Raw genomic sequence first — 22,706 nt, forward strand, 5'->3', positions numbered from 1 at the left:
CAAATTCTGAGAGCTGCAGTTAGGTCACAAGGGCACAGTTTGGTCACTGTAATGCTCTTCACATTATCAACTAATGAAGGAAGAAACGATATGCTAAAGTCACCATTTCACTATCTACCAACAAGATGATGTGAAAGGGGTGAATGGTGACATGCACCACAGCAGCCTCTGATAAGATATCACATTTACAAGCCCAGAACATGCAGCTGCCCTGAAAATAGATCCTTTGTCTTCCCAGCAGGGAGAGGGCAGGTAGCCCGCGCAGTGCCTCTCCCCTCCTTTTTCTTGTTATTCACAGGAAACAAGGCAAAGATCTTTCCAATGGGGAGCTAAATGCCAAAGCACAGCTGACCTGACCCTCACAGGGAGGGATGCACGAGGGCGTGCGCACTGTGCCTGACCGACTGCCACCGACTCATTCATCAGCAGGTGCCGACAGGCAGCGTCTGTGTCTGAAACCCCCAGCAACATGCCAGAGTACTCACAAGAACCAGAAAAAACTAAAATAATATGAAAGACACAAGGAGAAAAAAAACCTGCCTCTTATGTGGAAAGGCCTCAGAAGCAGGTCCTTGCAGCTCTGCATGAAGCACAGCAAGTTCTGTAACGTCTGAAACATACAGTGATCTTGGTTTGCTTTGAAGAAGCTCTGGTCAAAAATATCATGCTGAGAGGTAGAGTAAAACTAACTTCTTTCTCCTGGGAAGGGATGTGCCTATGAATCCGATATCCAGGAAATGGATTCATACAAATTATCAAAGAAAAAAAACACCATTGTTTTCAAGTGCTTCACAAAGGTCAAATGGACTACCTTTGACCCCAAACCTTCACAAGGGAGAGGAGAACCTGCCTAGAAAGACTTGTGTTCCAACAACCAGAATTTCTGCATCAGCCCTAGCAAAACACTTGAGCACAGCAGCAGAAATAACACTGATCTTTTCCTTCTATTTATCCATTTATACTAAGACTTTTAGAGCCAATGGTTGTAACTCACAGCCCTGACCTCTGAATGTCTCTTATTCTTTCCTAGAACTCTTTTTGTAACACATTCATCTGAGTGACATTACTGCCATCCTAACATATCTACTGATGTTGTCCTTGTTACGGTAGTCATGATTCACTCACTGAGCAGAAGTTAATTTTGCTAGAGGGAAGATGAGTTTCCAAAGATACCGAAGTATCCATTAGACAAGAAAGAGGAGAACATGCTACTCAGTGCAGCTGTTCTTAAACTTCATTTCTATCCTTCTTGGCCATCAAGATTTTCACTAACAGCCCCTCCATTTTGAATGGCAAAACATCCTTCCCCTACACACACTTTCATATACAAACTTGGGATTCTTCTGAAAACAGAAGATAACAGCAGTAGAATATGCTATTAAATGCTTTTTTCTTCCCCCCCCCCCCCACCAGAGACTTTATTTTGTTTTTATGAAAGAAACAAATGGACATCTGTAAGAGAAAGCGAAGTCCCTTATGTGTTCTACCTGATAAGAGGGCATTTCAGGGGACCAGGCTGAAACAGGTGAAGCAAGCTGAAGCTGACAACTCCCCTAGCACCATCTTCAGACTTAGGAAACACTCAATTTCTCCAACAGGCTGGAATACATAGCATAGCTCAAACACACATTTGAATGTGGTTTCCCTTGCTCTTCCCACTGTTAGAAGGACCTCCCTCATGTGTTCCACGCAATGGCACACACACTAGGTCCTTTTAACAGCATATAAGCATGTATAACACTGCATACAAATACAAACATATGAACTAAGCATATGCCTCCTGCCGTACAGATAGATCCTTTCTTGCAGGATAGGAACTGCCTGCATTTAAACTATACCAGAAGAAATTTCTAGTCAAATCATGAGGAAGGATAAAGCATTTCCAAAATAAGTTGTTAATAAAATGAATTAGAAAAAAATAATAATAGCAACAATAGCAACTGCTGGATAGTAAAAAATGAAAAAAATTCATTCATTGAAGAAAAAAGGGCATGTCAGCCCATCACTGATACAGGGATTTCCTCTTTGGTCACTCAAGAATACACAGGAGATTAATACTCAAATTTCCCTCTGACAGCCTACAAGTTTTATCTAGCTATAAAAATATAACACTGAAAAAAATATTTGAACTTCTCATTAGCAGTGCTACCAACACCACTTGGCTATTTGCAATAAATATCATCAGTGCAACACAGACAATATGACATACACAGATAGCAACCTAGGAAGAGAGCAAAGAAGATTAAGAATTAAGTCAGATGTTTCTTCCCAGCATATTTTAAAACGAATAAAACCAGTTAGTAAACGTACATCAGAAATAAAGATACTACACCCCTGCTGCTAGGTAACTGTTCAAACACTGTTCCCATAACAATTCATCACACAGGAATTGTATCAGTAAGTATACTTGCATATAGCTATTACATATTAGACACTGGCAGAAATTAGGAAAAAAGAAATGACTGTAGCTATTTACAAAGCTTGGTAAAGAATCAGATTTCACAAAAAACTGTTGTCTCCCTAGAATGATTATCAGGGCTCTACAAACACAAAACAGAGACAACAGCAAGTACATGAGCTTCCCAACCTGGCAGCTCCTCTCCCTCACTGTTCCATTTATGGTCAATGGAAGGAGAGCAACTCAGGACAGGAACGTAGCTGGGATGCTCTGAAGTGCCCCTTAGACAATCCCCATTTACCAATGATAGAGGCAGCCTAGAGGCTAAAACAGATGCTAAATTGCATGTCAAGAATGATTGAGAGGTCCACAGGAAGGGGATCCACACCAATGATACAGCACTACAGCTTCACCTATAAATTATTTTTTTTAATGCATATTATAGCAAAGAAAATCCCAGAGATCAGTGCCTTCCCATTCCCCATGACCAACATGCCCTCTGAAAGAATACCCAGGAGGTAATGTGACTGCTAGCAGTGCCCCACTGTGTATTATGTAGGGTACGTAGGACTGCTTATGCATATGCTTGTCCCATGTATGAACCTCTGCAGACCATCCTGTCTCCTAGAGCACACAACCTCCAAAACATTACAGTATTCAGGCACAGATATAAAGGAGGCTTCTATTTCCTCACTTAATCTTTTCTCGGATCAAAAATATTCATAACATACTGGAAATACACTGAAGTGAATGACATATGACAGCACTCCCACGTGAAGACTTTACCCAAAGTTTTTCAGAGCAGCATTATGTATGACGCAAACACACTTTCTTTAGCAAGATTTTCTGCAGCGTATCAGCAAAAGACAGAAGTAGAAAGGCCTCCTGATGAGTCTGTTGGAGGGACCACTTGTGCATGTTCTTCTAACCAACAAGCCACAGGAAAGGACTGACAGCTGGCTGACATCACCATCCTCTGCTGCGCAGAACAGCTCACCAGGCTCTTGCACTGGCAGAACCAGCTCTGCAACCACATGGGCTGAGCTATAAACCCTTGCTCCAGGCCTCCTCCTATGCCCAGCATGCCAAGAAGCTTTCCACGCTGACAACTGTCTGTGTTTCACATGAGGCCAGGAAGTAAGCAAATCTCTCTAGTGGCATTTGACTTTGAACAGGCTCCTGAACAGTCAGTGAACCTAATTTTAGGATTACAGAAGCAAGGAACCCATCCAACTGCCGTATTTTCCTCCTCAGCATAGCAAGAAGCTAACTAGCGGTGCCAGGTTTAGACATCCTGAAATTATAAGTAGCCCTTAAAGTTGACATATAATCCTCGTCAACAGCCACGGTGAGAAATGAACTAGCAGAAACAAAATTTATTTTTGAAGCACAGAGGTTACAAATTCACTCCTCCTCATGTTTTAAGAGTAAGACAAGGGCTAAATATTTCATGTTTGAGAGGTTAAAAGAAGCCTGATATATAACTTCAGACATACCAGGATCTCAAACTGCTAAATATGAATTGACAAGTCTTGTGACATCCTACTATGTAAAACAGTAGGCTATCCATTCACAGTAACCTTTGCTTAGGTCCTAAATTAAGAAGCTGTCATTTTTACCTCTTCAGATCCTTAATTTTTTTTGTGCCATATTGAGACTTAAAATGGAAAAAAAAAAAAGATACTTAAATGAGATATTATCATTGTTAAAAAACACAGGAAGTAACAGAGTAACACCAGAAAAGTGCAAAAGCTGCAAAACAAACAAGACCTTCTAGATTAAACTGGATAATGCTTACATGAAATACCCTAAAAAATTCCATCCATGTCATGAGAGATGACTTCCAGCAGGCTGCACAAAGTGAGTACAAAGCTATAATGGCAACTCATCACACTTCTTTGTGGCATACCCTGAACCACAGATGAGTATTTATTCTAAATGCTTCTGGAGGTACTAATCCATACTTCCATCACTAATCCGTATCTTCCTCACCCACAAAAAAAAACCCAAAAACTTTAAGAAAACTTTAGGAGAGCCACAACTTGCACTACAGCCGCACCCAAAACACAGCTCCTTAAAGAAACCCAGAGCTGTATCTTACAACAGAACGAGACACACCCAGAGGATGGCTGCAGCTGGCAGGGATGCTGGGTGCATCAGCTCCAACCCATACTCCAACAAGACCACCCAGAGCAGACTGCCCAATCTCATGTCCAGCCAGCTTCTAAAGACTGCCAAGAAGGAGACTCCACAGGCTCTCTAGTCAGCCTCAGGTGAAGAAATGTTCTTCTCCTATACATAAAAGCTAACAGACGAACCATATATTTAACGTTCATGCAGTCTTCAGCATACACGATTAGAGACCACTGGCAAGCCAAAGCCATTTTTGCCCATGCAGCTCAGAACATCTTCGTGAGGTAGAAGTCATATTTGTTTTCAGCATGAGCTAAATTAGCTCCCCTCCATTAGCCTTATAGACAAGTCAAAGAGTAAGTGGCAGAAGCAAGAATGACAGCCAAAAGAAATACCAAAATTTCCTAGTCCAAATCCACTGTTTTTAAGTAGTGGTTCCTAATTTCCCTTCCAAAATTCTAAGTGGATAACTTTTTTTAACCAATGCATCTCTAACAAAGTTTGGCAGGGCAGAGCTTAAAATACAGAATAGTACAGTTTCCAGTGAACTGCAGGTATGCTCTGAAAGTAACGTGCATGCAGGCTCTTGTTCATCACTGGTGAAAATGCACAGCTAATGATTGTGATCACATTGAAAAAGTGTTCTGTAGCTGAGAATTTGCTCTATCAAATAGCATCACTGTGCTCTTTGTGCCTATCACAGCTTCCACGGAAATAAACAGAAGGCATTACTTTTGGAGTGACCTACATAATCTGAACCAAACTCATTTGGTTTCTATCTTCGAAATGGAACAAATTTAGATACAGGCAAAAAAAAAAAAAAAAAGCAACAAATCACACCGTTCTCATCCATGTATAATACTAATTTATTTGAAGCTATTTAATATGAACTTAACCTCTCCCTCCATCCAGTTGAAGACTTGAATTTGCTGTGCTTTAGTCCATCACATGATGAGTTCAGCTTACTTCACGCACACCAAAAGACTAAGAACTGCTTTGCCTTTCAATACAAAGATCTACACAATCGGAAGTGCAAACAGCTAAAGAAAGAAGTTATACTGAAACCAAGCACAGCCATTTATACAAATGAAAGATTAAGAAACATTGTTATTTTTCTTTTAATAACAACTACATAAACACCTTTATCTATTAAGATTTAGGAAACTCCCTTGAACACGTGTGGACTGTTAAAAATAAAAACAAATTTGTCATGCTTGTGCTTAGCTGGCATACTGCAACAAAAATTTCTGCAGATTCTCCCCACCAAAATATTCATGGGGAATAAAACCACATCTGTACCAAGAGTCAAGTACTGGAAATGCTGGGATTTGAGACAGACTGAGCAGAGGTCAATCTCTGAGGGGACAGAAAAGCCCTATCAAGCACAAGTGATGTTGAAGTGGGAGCTTCACCCCTCAAACACAGGTCTGCAGCAGCAGTTAGGCAGTATGTTGGTGGCAGACGAGTGGGCCAAGCGTGGCTGCTAAAACTTTGCAGTCATAATAGAGATGTGTAGAGACAGTTCTTATGATGACTTTATTTAGTTTTGGCAAGTATTTCTCAAAGTCTAGTATAAGATCACGGGCATCGTTCAAAAATATCTTGATCATCCACCGATATACTCAATTCTTGACCATAAAACCCAGCACAGAAAGTAGTATTGCTCCTACCACATATTTACAGAGTTAAACGTTTTTAAGTCTGCTAATAATGGTCAAGAAAAATGGTTTTTAAAGGTTACAAAAATTTTCTCATTCACTTTACAGCTAAATTTGCAATTGCTTTTTCTTTAAACAACAACTTTTAAACCTAGCCTTGACAATAGCAACGTTCTTTTAGGCAGGACATTTTAGAAACTGAATGGCAGTATGGTCAAGTAGTTACATGTTAATTCACTAATTAACTTCATTCTCCTTTTGGTGAAATTTCATTAGCAGAAGTACTCTTAAAGTACTGAGTAAATAATTATGTACAAAAGCTAAAAGCAATATTGTGTTTTGTTAGAATTTCTTGATCTTCAGAAAGATGCATGGGTAGACATGAGTAAAATTTGGTACATTAAAAATCTGTGCATCAGTAATTTGGTGCTATATTTATTTTATTTTTTTTTTTAATATCTGAAAAGCTTAAGTTGGCTTGTGACAGTGGAAAGGAAAGGAAATAAAGCATCATACTACTTAGTTTCCAGGCTATAAGAGTTGATTTCCTTTCAGGTATACTAAAGATAACTTTCTGGTTATTTTTGGTCTTTGGTTGTTTAAAAAGTCTTGCAAGCTTACTACACGAAAGCAAACTACTATGGAAGCTTAAGTTGTCTTTTAAAAAAAAAAAAAAAAAAAAAAAGGCTTCCCAATTCAGACATCTCATTCAATTTCTGCAGCACTTTCAGGTGCAAGTCAGACAAGCTTCAACATTGTAATACAAAGCTTCCCAAGACAAGAAAAGCATCCCACTAGCACGCTCCACAGCAGTCCTTTCAGAAGTAAGCCCTTTTAAAATAGGAATTCACTGCTTTAAAGCAGCAACCTATCACTCATGGAAGCTTTATCTGCTCTACAGCTTCTTATTTTGCTACAAAGCCTATTTGAAAAATTGCAGTTTACATGAAATGCACAGAATTCTTGGAAATTTTCCTGCTTCATATCAAAGACCTTCTGAAATCATACAGAACTGGTTCTGAATTTTTTTTCAGTGAGACTAAGGCAAATAACAGGTTATGAGGAAGTGCTGCAGTTAATCCAACAAAGGAGACTGACCAAAAGCATGCATTAGGAGTACAACAAAGAAGTCTAATGTTTCAGCATAATGGTGTACATTTTTAAGAGCAAAACCATAAGTTTATTTATATGGATAGATTTTCACAAAGCAATCTGTTCAGAGGGCCACAGGATCTTACTTATAGCATCTGTGTTCCATATTCTCAGTAAAGCAAATTTAAATAATCCTAAAAAGCTCAATAAAAGTGTTTTTATCATAGCCTTAGCAACTCTTTCGTGTTCCACTCAAATTGGAAAAAAGCTGAACCATGTATCTCCAGTCACATCTGGAAGCAGGCTCCAGTACCATCTGCATTACTCTAACTAGAACTCATGTTATGCCATTAAAAAAAGCCTCTTACAGAAAAATAAACTAAAAAGACTTTGAAATGTCTTTGAAAGCCCGTTTACATCCAATAAACACATTTATTACTGTCTTCACTTAAGCCAGGACTTTAACCAAGTTACAGCAAGAATCATAGGAAGCACGTCAGAAGTAGAGATCCATAACACAGCACCATTAAATCCAATAATCACCATTTCTTCTGTCCCAATTATGCTAAGATATTTGATGAAACAATTTCAGCTCACCTCTCCGTTACCATCAGCGCAAAGAACTGAAAACCACAGCACTTCCGACAAATTCTCAAGGCACCTCTTTTGTCCCCTTTAAATTAATCCAAATCAGTTGCGCATTTTGCAGAACTGCTAATGCTCCCCACATGTTCTCTCTCAAACTGAAAGTTCTCTGTTACGAATGCCTCACATTGAACAGAAAACTGCAAGAAGTCCTTCAAACAACCCAAAGTGCCTTTCTTTCTTTAAACTTCCATTTGAGCATATAAATCCAACCTGCCCAAATGAAGAGCTCAAATGAAAAACCTAATGCCACAATTAAGCTTCCTTTAAGAAAGTGTTCTAAATAGACTTTGCCTATTTGGAAACTTGTGGAAAAAAGAAAATGTTACATCAGGTTCAATAAGCTACACTCTTAAAACATTAGAAAATTCTGCAGCATCTTCTACAGGATTATTCTATCTACCCCAGGATTTTGAGAGGCAACTACAGGAGCTTCACAGTCTCCACAGCTTTGAGAACTCTTTGCCAGCACACACATACAAATATATCGTCTGCCGTACCTGTAGAAAGAAGCATCTGCATGGTATAGTATCAGTAAGATGGGGTGTAGGCACAAGCTTAACTCTGGTCTCAGGGAATGAGGTACAATAGTTTCGCACATTTTCTTAACCAGAATCAGCGTCTCTTCTACACTTCTGTACAGTACTTATGAAAACCATGTTTTTGCACCAGTTCTGCATACCTTCCCTGTAACAAAGAGCCAGACAGTTACTGACTTGAGCCATGATTCTGTCTTAGAGAAAGCACTGCGGTTCCACTGGGAAGGCACTTGCAGCTCAAGCTCTTGGAGGGAAAGGGCATAGAGAAGGTTCAACATACGAAAGGATAGTCGCAGGATGTATCTGCTGTAACACATGCATAAATCCACATAATAGAAAACAGAAGGGAAAACTGTACATTGAAAAAAGGTTCAGATGCATATTTCAGCTATTAAAGGACAAATAAAAACAGCTGGTTTCCACTGCAGTTACAGCTAGCTTATGGCTTCCCTTAGGTATCACAGGACAAAAAGAGCTCAGAGATATTTATGATTCCATTCCACAAGAGATAATGAGAATAAGATTATGTCAAAAAAAGGTAACCCAAAGAGTCGTGTGAAAAGGATAGATTATTGGTGCTAACCTTGCTGGATAAAGCAGATGCTCCAAAAACAGTGGCTGGTCATGCAGAGCAGTAGCTGCTTTTGTTAGACCACATACTTAGAAAATAATATATGGCCAAGAACTCATGGAAGAACTCAGGAAGGGCAGGCATGCTCTAGCTCAATCATGTTCCAGCAAATCTCAAAGTGCCTATGTACTAAAGCCAACAGAATGGGTGTACAAAACTGTTGCAATGACAAATAACGTAGATAGATTATACATTCAGATTGAGCAGAGGCTTCACACCAATACCTGGGGGTACTGATGGATGGGAAGCTGGACATGAGCCATCAGTGCCCACCCTCCCAGCCCAGAAAGCCAACTATATCCTGGGCTGCATCAAAAGCAGCATGGTCATCAGGGCGAGGGAGGTGATCCTGCCCCTCTACTCTGTGCTAGTGAGGCCTCACCTTGAAGAGCTGTGTCCAGATGTGGATTACTCACTAGAGAAAAAAAAAACCACAGATCTGCTGGAGCACATCCATGTCAGGGCCACAGAAATGATCCACGGAATGGGAACACCTCACCTATGTGGACAGGCTGAGAGAGCAGGGACTGTTCAGCCTGGAGAAGGCTCCAAGTTGATGATAGCAGCCTTTCAATATCTAAAGGGGAGCTACAGGAAAGAAGGGGACAAACTCTTTAGCAAGGTCTCTAGCAACAGAACAATGGGAAATGGTTTCAGGCTCGAAGAGGGTAGATTTAGGTTAGATACAAGGAAAAAAAGTATTTTACAGTGAGGGTGGTAAGGCACTGGCACAGGCTGCCCAGAGATGTGGTTGATGCCCTATCCCTCTGGACTTTCAAGGTGAGGCTGGATCAGGCCCTGGGCAGCCTGATCAAGCTGTGGTGTCCCTGTTCACTGCAGAGGAGTTGAATTAATGGCCTTCAGAGGCCCCTTCCAACTCTAAAGATTCTATAATTCTATTATATGATTTAATAAAAATCTTGCAATATTTGCACATTGTATAGGCACATACCTTGTTCAAGTAAAACACTTGATACAGTATCTATACAAATTGTTATTTTTATCAAAAGATACAAGCAAGACTTTGCATAAAGACAGGCAGAAGTTATGACCATAGAAAAATAATTTTATAATACAAAAAAACACTGCAAGTAGAACTGAGGTTTTTTCCACTTTTTCTAATAGATAGGAAGATAGATAGATATAGATAGGAATAGATAGATACTTTTTCTAATTGATAGGAAGAAAGATCTAATACACCCTGCAATATCTGCTCTTCTTCCAAGCTATAGTACTCTGACTGATCCCTGGCCAGTAAACATATCCAGTATGACATAAAGCATCATTGCTGTCATTCTTCTTGTATCACATTGTGTTAACACCTAAAGCTCACAATTTTTTTTTTTTTTTCCAGAACAATTCCAAGCCCTTGTCATGGGTCTCAGACCAAACCTCCTCCTCAATTCTGATAGTAACACACCTGATGATTCACAGACAAAGGCATTAATATTTTAAAACAAGACATGGCACTCTTTTGGGCTACATACTGCACACAGAACAAATGGTGCTGCCTTCTTCAGGACTCCGCAGGATTTTGAGAGGCAACTGAGACACAATGGCCAGACAAGTGAAGCACAATCAGCAAGGCAGTAGTAGCAGCTACAGCAAGCAGAGCTGTCCAAACAGCCACACAGTAGAGAGCAGAGCTTCATCTTCACAGGAGCTTTAAAACTACCCTGTCAAAGAGTCACTCTGACTCAAGCCTTCAATTAAGTTTCAGGTGCAAAAGTTTTTGGCACTGTAGTGTTCTCACTTCAGACCTGCATCCTCATTTACAGTGGATGTTAAAGCTTCATCTTAGCTCTGTAATTGTTAAATACCTACAAATTAAATTTATTAACATTAAGGCACAGCTAAGTGTCTTAAATAAACAAAGAAAGTCATGTAGCTGCCAAAAAAAAAAAAAAAAAAAGACTTTTCCCCATGGAGTATTAGCTCACAATAAATGTAACTAGAATAATAGAATAAAAGGCTAAAGTTGACAAATCTTAAAACAACAGCAATTTACAGTATGCAGTATAAGAATTGTTCTTCCTTAACTAAGGACCCTGAACATCAACAGGTGCAAGAGTACCTCTATAGTTTTCAATTAGTTAGATAACATAAAACTGTTTTTGCCAAATCCTTTCACGTGAAAGATGACTATAAATATCAGTATAGGAACACTCAAATCTTATTCCTGAAAATATTCTTAAATTAGCACTGGCATTTTAATCAGGATCAAGGCAAAATAGAATAAGTGGAGTTATGAAAATTTATTCCTTGGTGCTGAAAGTCTTTAGGCTGGGCATATAATACAAACTCAACTTGAGACAAATACACACACACACACACACACACACACACACATATGTCAATGTATTAAATTAAGCAGAAATGCTCTGGAGTTGAATGGTATGCAATACAGCAGAACACAGTATTCCCAACAACTTTCCCACTCAGGTTGTTACGCTCTATTCCTTCCTCGCACTGCTAAAAACAAAGCAGAACAGAAAACCCCACAACACTTCCATACACTACAGATTGAACCTTTGCAACCTGAAACTTGCAAAAACTCAAGTCTTAGTAAATACTGGCCTGCAGTTAATACATCCTCTGAAACTGAAGTCCAAAAGAATTCCCTAGACAAGTGAATCCATTAATGCTCCACTTGGATATCGGGACATAAAACACTTGTGTACTTCCCACAATCTAGAGCTATAATACACTAGAGAGATGAAAATGCATTGGTACAACTTCCAAATGGGAGCTTTAATGACACGAAAACTACTTCTCTAAAGCAAAGTAAAGCCTTTAAAGCAAAAATGACAAGAAGCTCTGAGGCAAGGGTGATACAGGACAAGCTATGACGTCTCAGAAAGCAGCCCTAGCTAGCCAGTATTGACACTGCAAAGGCAGTAATATATCTAAACAATGCTTTCCAGGGATATTGTGAGGACAATCATAATTCCAATACAGACGGGCAGAAGGGAAACAGTCAAAGCAAGATGTTTTTATTACACATAACAGTCTCAGTTACCTCTAGCTCCTGACTTTTGGTCCACATGTAACACGTAAGTATTAGTACTGAAAGTTAAATATATTTCAAAAAAGATTTAACAGGCAACAGATGTGAAAGTACATGCAAAAGGAAGCAAAGTACCCACTGTCAGTGAAACAATCCTCCTATTCCATGAGAGCTCTGATGGACAGGCACAGTTCATCACGAGGTTAGTATTAAAAACAGCAGAGGGTTTCTGACTGCTTCAATCAATCTCACACCAAAAAAATAAGACATCTGGTATGGAAAAATGCAAAAGAAGAGGAGAGAAAATCTACAAGCTACAGGTTGAATCAAAAATTTAGCCTAGAAATGAAAACTTCAGCAGAGTATAGAAATTAGAAACAGATCTTGCACTTGACTTGGCTTTTTTTGGCTGTAACGAACCAAGCCAAAAAACCCCCATACAAACACCCTTCAGTTCCAGAAGGCTGAATCTGGACTTGAGCTTCACAGCCTGGCCCCTATGCATTCAGCTCTAAAAGCATCACTGCTGCCAGAGTACAACAGCACCTGACAGAAATATGCTTTCATACAGGAGCAACTACAATACATACACAGTAATAAGCCTAATTGCCCCCAGTGAGTTCACATGCAAACAGATTAAAACAAAGCAACCACACATGGAATCTCAAAACCCTGTGCTGATTCCTGCACTCCAGGAAGGAATAAAACATGAAAAGTGTTTTTTAAAACCTCAATTCAGGACACTGCATTGGTCTGTTTTGCCAAAGACATTCCTAGATCCAACAAGAACAAGTTTCCCTAAAACGTTTGTAATTTCATTCATATTTATAAAATCATCCCAGAGTCTGCACTGCTTCTCCTCTAATACTTAACACGTAGGCTTGTTCAAATCAAATGTAGTAAAAGAGAATCTGTTCCTGCATGATGCAGCCTAAAGTTTGCTCTCAATGGGAGGTATTTGAGGAATTCTGTAGGTTGCTTTTGCTCAATTCAAATTCCCATAAAGGCCATTTCATAATACTTCCTGGGGGCAGGAGAAGTTCTGTAGTATTTAAAGTCTGAATCTTCTGACAACAGCAGTACTGTGGAAATAAATTAAAGTCGAAGTTTCGCGTTAAGAAAAGTGACTATATCCAATTCTTAGCTGAGAATTAATGAAGCAAGACCAAACAAAGTAAACAATTAGGGCACTGAATCTGCTACATAAGTGCTGAAAAAAGTAAGCAACAATAGCACTCATAATAAACCAGCTGCCCATAGCACCTCTCATAACATTACCTGAATGTGAACATTAACTTTAGACTAACATTGAGTCTACAGAACACAGGAGAACATTAGTTCTATCACAGCACAACCGCCTCTGTTCCTGCAATCCTAAGGCTCATAGGACACATACTATTGCTTCAAACTTTTCCTTGTGAGAGCAGTGTTTTAAGAAGGGTTCTAGCAAGACCCCAACACTATGATGATGGCATCAAGTGGCCAAGATCCACAATACCCAAAGTAATAAACAGTTCATGCTATTAAAATGCTGTAGCTAGTTGTCTGTCAACAACACTTCATATTTCCTTCACAGTTCAGAATATAATCCTCTTTAGGGACATACAAAGACAGCAGAACAACAGATAATCCAAGATTCTTCAGAGCACCCACAACCATCATACTTAACTGTCAAATGCTATGCATCTCTGATCTCTTTAACGTTCTTAAAGGGTAACCTACATAACAACTTTAGCAAGCAGAAAAAAAAAAAAAGAAAAAAAAAAAGATTTTGTAGCACACTATGAACACTGCAAAGCTGATACATGTTTCCTAGATTTGCTTCAAGAGATCATTTCATTTATTCCTTCTCTTTTTCAGTCATGTAGAACTTCACTTACCAATACAGGCATGGACTCTCACTGACAGCTGGGTTCTCAGAATTATGCTGTGCTTCTTGCCCCTCCTAGAAAGAGAAGAAAAAAATGTATGAAACCAATAAAGAAACTCAAATTTACTTGAGCTTGGGGGGGGCCGGGGGGGGGCAGAGGAGGGGTTAGGATGAGAGGCAGTATTGTGGATTTGTCTTCTTTTTCTTACAATGTGAGTCTAATTTAATCGGCAATAAATTATTTTTCCATAAGCTCGTTTTGTCCTTACAGTTATTGGTACATCATAAAAAAAAAAACAAAAACAAAACCACCAAAACACCACAAACAAAATGCTCTTTCATCTTGTATTTTCTCCATCCCGTTGAGACAGGAACTGTGGCTAGGTGGGCATCTGGACATCACAACAAGGTCAACCCCTCACAAGGAATCTCTGTAAATCTGTATTTAAGAAATACCCAGTGATGACAATTTAATTTTCACAGAAATACTTTGAAACTAGACTTAGTCAAATATGAAAAGAAAATTCAATACCAAGGCAGAAGTTGCTCATGCTTTCACATAGCAGTTATGAGCAAATTTTTCAAGGCCATAATGCATATTCTGGACTGCTGTGAACAAGTGCAAATAGCTGGCCAAAGGAGGCAGTTCTACCACAAGTTCACCTTGGGAGACTCCACTTGCGGTACTGCACTCAGCTCTGAGACCCCCAATATAAGAAGGACCTGTTGGAGCAGGTCCAGAAGAGGCCACAAAGTTTATCTGTGGATATCTCATCCCTTGAAGACAAGACGATCTAATGTAGTTGGCAACTGAGCCAACAGTGAGGAGTAGAAATCAGATGAACTTCACGGTCCCCTCTATTCCAAATCATCATATAGTTCTATGATACAGATAGATGTCCTTTTCATGCCACAAAACAAAACTGAGTTCTCTTTTACAGTTTCAATTTCATCTTGGTCATGAACGAAATGATTATCTTAATAAGCTGCTACATTCCTCATCTGTTTTCCTCATGAGTTACTATTAGTTGTATTATTTCAATCTAGAAAAGAGCACCATTGTTTATTTCTAGGAACTAGTCAGCTGGCATCAAGTCATAGGCAGCACCTTGCTTCTCCACCCAAACCTGCTCACATGATGGAATATGGGAGAGCAAGGAAACCCAGAAGTATTTTCCACTTTTACAACAGTACATTTTCCCTCTTTCCTGTGAAACTAAAGACATAATTTATTATGGGAAAACTTGCCAGAAGTGAAACTATTATTAGAACAAACTCAGATGCAGCTTTGAGTTATATTAACCCTGGACTCAACAGTACACAGAAGTCAGAGGCAAATTAAGAAACAGCACAGTCTTCCTCAGCTATGTGCTTTGAGAATGCTGAGAGATTTCAAGGTTCACCTTTTGCACCTTTTCAAGGTTCAACCATTCTGATGTCCATCAGAATTTCCCTATCTGTAACTTAATCAGAACAAAATCATCACTTTCCAGATAATAATACAGTTTCCCCCCTCCCCGCCCCCCCACCCCTTATTTCTCATTACTTCTATATCCCCTGTCCAGCATTAGATTTACTCCAGAAAACTGCTTTTGTTCAACCACCCTTTCTTGATGGATCTGCCTCACTCTGGCATATCTCATCTTCAAAGGCATACAGCAAAGGTAAAAAAAAGAGTTTGAGGTGCTATGACTCTTTACATACATTCCTCATTCATGTTACTTCTGAATCTTCTGGAAATGGGGAATAGTTTTGACAATGCCTTTGATCCATGAAAACATCTTCAGCTACCAAGTTGCAGTTATATCTACCCAGTTAGTTACAAGACAAGGAATGAGCAAACTAATACAGCATGCAGTACTGCTAACTACTACTAACTAGTAGTTAGTACTGCTAACTAATACAGTTAGCAGTAGAACTGCTAACAACTTCATGTGCTCTCAAGGATTCAAAGCTGTTGGAAATCTAAAATACCAACCTCAAAGGCAACATCTCACATAAAGGCCCCAAGACAGCTGTGCAACTAAATTTCTTACACATGCAGCTTCAAATGCATAAGTAAGCCCAGTGACCTTAACAGAAATTACAAGCTATTTATAAGCTTTAGGACATGTTTCTTTGAGCAAGGAAAACCAATTTCAACCACAGTAAGCATGTAGAATCTTCATTTCCTGGCAATAATTCATTTTATTAAAAATTTAATGCAAAAAGAGGGGGGTGAAGGGGTGGATGGGAGAGAATCAGTTTACTACATAGAAATAAAGCAAATAAAATCTAATTTCAGACAAGCATCATTGAAATCCCAACTGAAATTCCATTCTCCAGAAATAATGGTGAAGTCATGGTAAAGTTGAGAAACTCAATCAGGAAGAAGTTGATGAAGAAAAAAGAAAACTCAGGTTTCAAGAAGGATGTTGAGACTACAAAATACAAAAGAGATTCCAGCAGTTAGGCTGTGCCAGAAACAAAACAGCATGAGGGAAATAAGGAAGAGTCCTTCAGTTTGGCATGAATCTTTCAGTCCAGCCATTAAGTCTACCATAATTTTCTATTAAGGGACAAGAAAATTTGAAGCAATACAAGTCATACTTTAAAAGTTTCCTCTCACAACAGTTGAGTAAATCCTCTTGCGACTGTACCACAACTCTACCCACTGATCTCAAACCAAAGCAAAGCTCATTTGCAATGTTGTCACTTTTACTGCCTACTGTTCTTTATGTTAATGCATAGGCTGTCCTATCAAAATCAAACGCTGAGGCATTTGAGATTGACAAGTGCAACACAATCTTTTCTCCAGGAAGTTTCACCAAACAGAAAATAACACAAGAAGAAAGAGAACTGAACAAGCCTACAGCTGCAGTAACTTACACATACAAATTTGTATCAGGTTCCTGAAAATTAAGTTACAATAATGCAGCAGAATATGAGTTTTCAACTGGATTCATTATTGCTATTAGGTTAATTACAGAAGTAGATTTTCTGGTTTGGGTTTTTTTTTTTTTTTTTTTTTTACTTAGGAAGTGGCAGTTCCTCCAAATCTCAAGTTGACGTCCCTTAAGGCAGATTCTAGAAGATTCAATTCAAACTGAAAACTGTAGCAAAGGGATTCCAAGTCCAGAAGTCCACAGTATTGACCTCATCTTTCCCACTGCTCTATTAATTGTGAAGGGAATAACAACTTATATTCTTCCACCTCACATCCATGCTTCTCCATCCTGCTTCAGAGTACTGCTGCAAAGGGCAGTTGGTTCATGTCTGCAGACTGTTTAACTTCTGAAACACTATACACGAAATTATACATTAGAGCTTACCCTCTTCAGGTTCAACAAACAGAAGAGAAAGGCAAAAAAACAGAAAACAGGTACTGACAAACACTACTATATCTTGCTTCCTGATCAATTTCAGTTGTCATTACACAGTAAAGTTTTCTACACTCCAGCATTCAAACCTTCATGGCCATGATCAGTCTTTCACATTATACAGGTTTAGTATCATGTAAATTCCTCACAGCAAGGCCAACTCTGAACCAGACAGTATCAGATAAACCAGACACCCATTTATATTGCCCAAGCCTCTGCTGAAATATCAGATGTTATCTTCATCATCCTTCATGAACACAAGCAAAGCAAGCACAAAACATTACTGGACAGCACTAACTACTGCTACGAATGTTACTTCACCCTAAAAATGGCATTAGGCTGGGTAAAAACTAACCTCAATTTAGTAACCGAGTAAATCTTCCAATAATAAACACTGAAAATGCTTTAAGATTTGGCCAGCATGTAAAGCCAGCTTAACTTGACAACCTACCCTGTAAGAGTTCTGCATCTGCTACCTACATTATGCCTGACATAGTGATCCAAATGTTATGAAAACCTAACACAGACACTGCTTTTAATGGAAAGCTTTCAAAGCACACATGTATAACACATGCTTCATATTTTCTGACAGCTTCTCATTGCACTCAGGTTTCTTAGTATATCATCAATCTCCTCCAATAATCATGTCCATGTTTTTCAAGAGGAGTAACTTAATGAGAACAGTTTCCAACAAGAATCCCTAAGCTCAATGAGCCACTGATTACTCAGAGAAGAGCTTGAACAACAGCACACTATCAGAGACAAAGGTGTGGCAACAGACTTTCTCTAATGTATGTTACCTATGCAACTACCTTTCACATTTTTATTTCAGCACCTATGCATGTCCATCTTCAGTTGCACACATCTTTCAGATACTCAAGAACGCTTCTGCAATGGTGTATTACTTCACAGTCAGTTGCTTCATAGTTTAAGTTATTCAACATCAGTGAAAACAAACTATTCCTTGTTGAGTGCACAAGAGATGGATTTTTTTTGCAGGAGTTCAAACACATTTATCAGGTTTTCCGTAAAAAAAACAGATAGGCAAGCCGGCTCATACACAATAAGCAAAGTGTTTCTTAATCTACCATAGTCAGACAGCATAAACCCTAGGTTCTGATTTCAAAGCTGTGAAGTATAGTTTGACTGCAGTTTCAGTAAGATAGGCTTCTCTATTCTATTGTAGATTTGAGAGATGGGGAAAAAAAAAACGAATTCTGAAACATTAAAAAAACGTTGCATAAAAGCTAAGTCTTCTAGAGAGAGCAAACATGCACAGAGAGAAATTATTAATCTCTTGGAAGTTATCACCAAGTTATATCTAAATAAATAACCTTTCTGAGGTTCTTCACAAATTGCCATTCAACAATCCAAGTGCCACACTCCAGTTCACATTATTCTTGTTAAATAACAAAAGAGCTCAAGACAAAACCGGCAAAAGCAAGATCGAATGCTGAAATTCAATTCCAAATACTCTACAAATGGATGACAACATTAACAGCTCTCTCTGGCACAGCATGCACTTGGAGGCAAACACACAAATTTCATCTTTAAATGACTTCAAAGGATTTTCTGTCCCTATCTCACTTTTTCCACTTCACAATCTTGAGTGAAGTCATAATGCATCTCAGCCTGTTATTGCAAGTCACCTAGTCATTTCACACAGGTTTTACTCAGAGCATTTCTAGACAATAACATATTGACTAAAGCAATAATCATTGGACAAGAGCAGACAAAAATAAGTAGAAAGATAATGCATGTTCATATTTTGCTTAAAAAAAATCTAATTTGACTAATTCACATATAAATCTCAATCACACAGCATATACTCAAAAAAAATTTGGCAGGGAAGATGTTGCAGATAGTAGTGTACACAACAGTATGCAATGGAACAAAGTATGTTGATGCATGCGCCCACTTTTTCCTTTCCCCCACAAATTGTTGCAATATTGTTCTGTATTGTTCTGTATTTTCCAACGTGAATTTAAATAGTGAACTGTTTCATTACCTATTAAAAACCTATACACCAATCAACTAAGATCTTGCAATGACAGCAGAAGGAAAAAAATCAGTTTTTCACAGGCTCACCAACTGCATAACTGTACCAGTAAGGACTACACACTGTCAATACAAGGCGTCGTGTTTTATACCCACCTGCTCTTTACAAGCTCAATACATAATAATAACAATGCAGATAGATCTTTCCCTCCCTCCCCTCCCCCCCCCCTTTCCCTTTCAAAAAGGAAGAATTCCCTTTTAGAATGGAAATTAATCAGGATGGAAGGACAAAGTGGAAGAAAACTAAAAACTCAAAAGAGTCAAGTAAAACCTTAAAGAGAATCAACAAGTATGCTTCATGATCTACTGTAATAATGCATGTTAATGCTTACTAATATATTCTGAGCAAATACTAAAGAAGTTCTGGGTGGAGTTTTCTGCTTAACTCACTAGAAAGCAATGATCTTTTTCTACAAAAACATGAATCACCTTCACATACTATGAAAATACAGCAAGCGTAAATGGTGGAAAATCTGTTGCACTTTTTTCTTCTTAGAAATTTCTGTGCAGACGTATTTCAGAAACTGGAATATCCTCACTCCTTCCCCTCCTTTCTGAATCATCATGATGGCTATTTCTGTTTTAAATGGCTTATTTTCCATGCATCAAACCAAACATTTTAAGGGCCTTTGGAAGTTATTAAGGACTGCCTATTGCCTTCGTGGTCTAAATGACCATTTATCAAGAGCCGTCCTTATTCATGCACAAAGCTGTGTGTCCCCCTTCCATTCCCAAAAGCTAATCAAGACTTTGACCCTCACATACTTGTTTCAGCAGCAAGTTTAACTGGTCACACTGTGAAACAGTGATGGCATTTACAAGTTAAAAATCTTTATTTTTGCAAGAAGAAAAACAATTTTGAATTAGCAAACAGTAAAGAAATTTGCATTAGAAGCGCTGTTGTAGTGATTTAACTGTTTGTGGATAAAAAAAATAAAAAAGGCTTATTTCCTCACTTCTTGTCAACTTTGCATCATGTTCTTCAGCAAAAATAACACAACTTGACCAACACTGTTCAAGCCTTCAGTTATGTACTTCCCATTCATACTAGTAGCCCTTGCTGGCTACAAATTTTTCCCAGGCATCTTTAGACTAAGTAACATCCAGTCATTGGCTTTGATACAACCTGCACTGTAATGCTGACCTTGCATTTGGATTTTGATTTAAATCCTCTTTTCATTTAGAGCAACAGATGTCTTGAAACAATCAGGATTTTTGAATAAGAAATCAGAAAAACCAGCCATGAACGTTGGGACAAAGTGGCAAGGAGCAAACTAAAACAAAAATCTCCTGCAGCTGGATCAGCTGGCACTTCAGGCAAAGAGCTCCTTTGGTGCTTCTGACAACAACAGGATCTAGCTTAACCAGACAGTTACATTTCATCCTCAGAATGCACTTAGTTTAACCAAAATCAGCTACAACCATTTTAAAACTGTCCTACTTTGCAGAAGGACATGGATACGTGTACGTAAGTGCATGTACTTATAAACTCTACCTTGAATGATAGATTTACTTCTTTGGCTTTGTTGTCTGCTTTTTAGAGGTTTTCTACTTTCATATTTGGCAAGAGTTATTTCATAATATGACACACAAGATCTTAAACAGCATTTTGCCTTCAGGCCAAATCTTATTTCTCCATATTAATCTAATTTAGAAAATAGGCTGTATTTATTGCTGGGCCACTAATGGTTTCATTCGCAGGAACAATTACTGAGCAGTAAACATGAAAAAGCAAATTAATATTTTGTTGTGCTGTTATGGTCTTAATCCTGGTAGAAATCACAACTTGCACAGCTTCATTACAGAAGACTGGGCTAGTCCCAGACTTTCAGTGGTTTAAGCTGTTAGCTCACCACTGCAAGTTAAATTCAAGACTATTAGTATTTGTTTTTTTAATCAGAAATAGATTACCACCTTAGTTTAATCAGTGGTAAAAGAAATAAGAAAAGAAAAACCACACACCAATTGCACAGACAGATGAACTCTCATGGTATAAATGAGAGCGTGAACTTGCTTATACAAACCTACTTTTTATTTACCATAGTGTAAAAGCAAGAACATAAACCGTTGCATTGAATAGCAGACATAGCAAGTTCACAGCTTTCACTAATTAGTCAGCACAAGCTTGTTTGGCTGTCAGTACATTCTTAGCAAAGATGCCAGTCAGTTGCAGCAGTAGACAGTGGGTATACAACATTTTACAGAAGGGTGTTGTTCTAAGTTGGGACCCTCAGAATCCTCACATTTATCCTTATTATCACAGCAGGCAACAACCTCTGAGCTGCTCTACAGCCCTTCCTGGCAGCCCTACTAGTAGATGATCTGTTTACTGAGAAAGGAAAGGATTTCCTCCGCACGCAGTTAAGAGAAACATTTCCAAGCATCGAGAGCTGCTCACTTCATAACCTCCTCATCAGTGAGGATGGCAGAGTGCAAATGCAGCCATTAGAGGACTTTGACAATAAAGCAAACTGTTCTCAAATAGAACAGCTGGCACCAGTTGTTTTCACAAGCTGCTTTTATTTAAGTTTCCACCTTAAAATATTGGGCTCCTCAGCTATGTGTGTATGTAAATCTAAATACCAAATTAAACTTTTAGAAAGTGTTGACCTAGGAACAGCTGTAAGAAACACGTTTTTTGCATCAGTGCTTCACACAGTATACAACAGTCTGGGAAAGAGCTAAGCACAATAGTATTTTAGCAATACTTTTACAGTTGAACAGTTTTTGAACAAAAATGCTACAAAAAAGCACATTTGTGTATTTTGTGTACTTATGTACTACAAACCACATATTTACCAGTGGTGATAACAGAAAAAGAGCAGGTCTTTTAACTGTCTCCAAAAAGCACTATAGGTTAATTCCCCCTACAGCACAGCTGTGAATAAACTTTGGCTAAAGTAGGAGACATAGCTGATTCAATACTGACGATCATAAGCTCTAAAATCATGAGTCAAGCTCTCTCAAAACAAACAAAAAACCCAACCTATCAGACAAAAGCAGACTGCAGAGCACTTCTAGTGCTTGCAGTGATTGCCTGTTATGAAAAAAAAAATTAAGAAACACCTACAGTTCCATCTGCATATTAATTTTAACATTCCATCTCATTTATTCAAACCGATAAACAAGCAATCTTAGGACTACAGTAAGACTTTAAAAAGTTACTCAAAGTTCTGAAAGCACTGGTAGGAACAGCTACTGCTCTGTAACTTTAGGAAGAAGGAGAGCAAAAAAGCCCTAACTTATATATCCAGAAAAACAGTTTAATAAGAAAACTGAAAACTTTATGGCAATTTCTTATGCAACAGTAAAGTTT

General features: G+C 38.5%; 1 protein-coding gene across 1 annotated transcript in view; it reads right to left on the bottom strand.

Moving 5' to 3' along the window:
• The window catches only part of FHOD3 (formin homology 2 domain containing 3), a 365,756-nt gene that overhangs the window by 308,364 nt on the left and 34,686 nt on the right, over window positions 1-22,706 (bottom strand). The window contains exon 3 of the mRNA XM_042808981.1: window positions 13,984-14,048. Coding sequence (XP_042664915.1) covers window positions 13,984-14,048 — 65 coding nt within the window. The remainder of the gene's footprint in view (window positions 1-13,983; window positions 14,049-22,706) is intronic.

Source organism: Centrocercus urophasianus, unplaced genomic scaffold (assembly GCF_019232065.1).
Source record: "Centrocercus urophasianus isolate 14NV4802_14NV808 unplaced genomic scaffold, USGS_Curo_1.0 seq_11, whole genome shotgun sequence".
Classification (NCBI taxonomy): domain Eukaryota; kingdom Metazoa; phylum Chordata; class Aves; order Galliformes; family Phasianidae; genus Centrocercus; species Centrocercus urophasianus.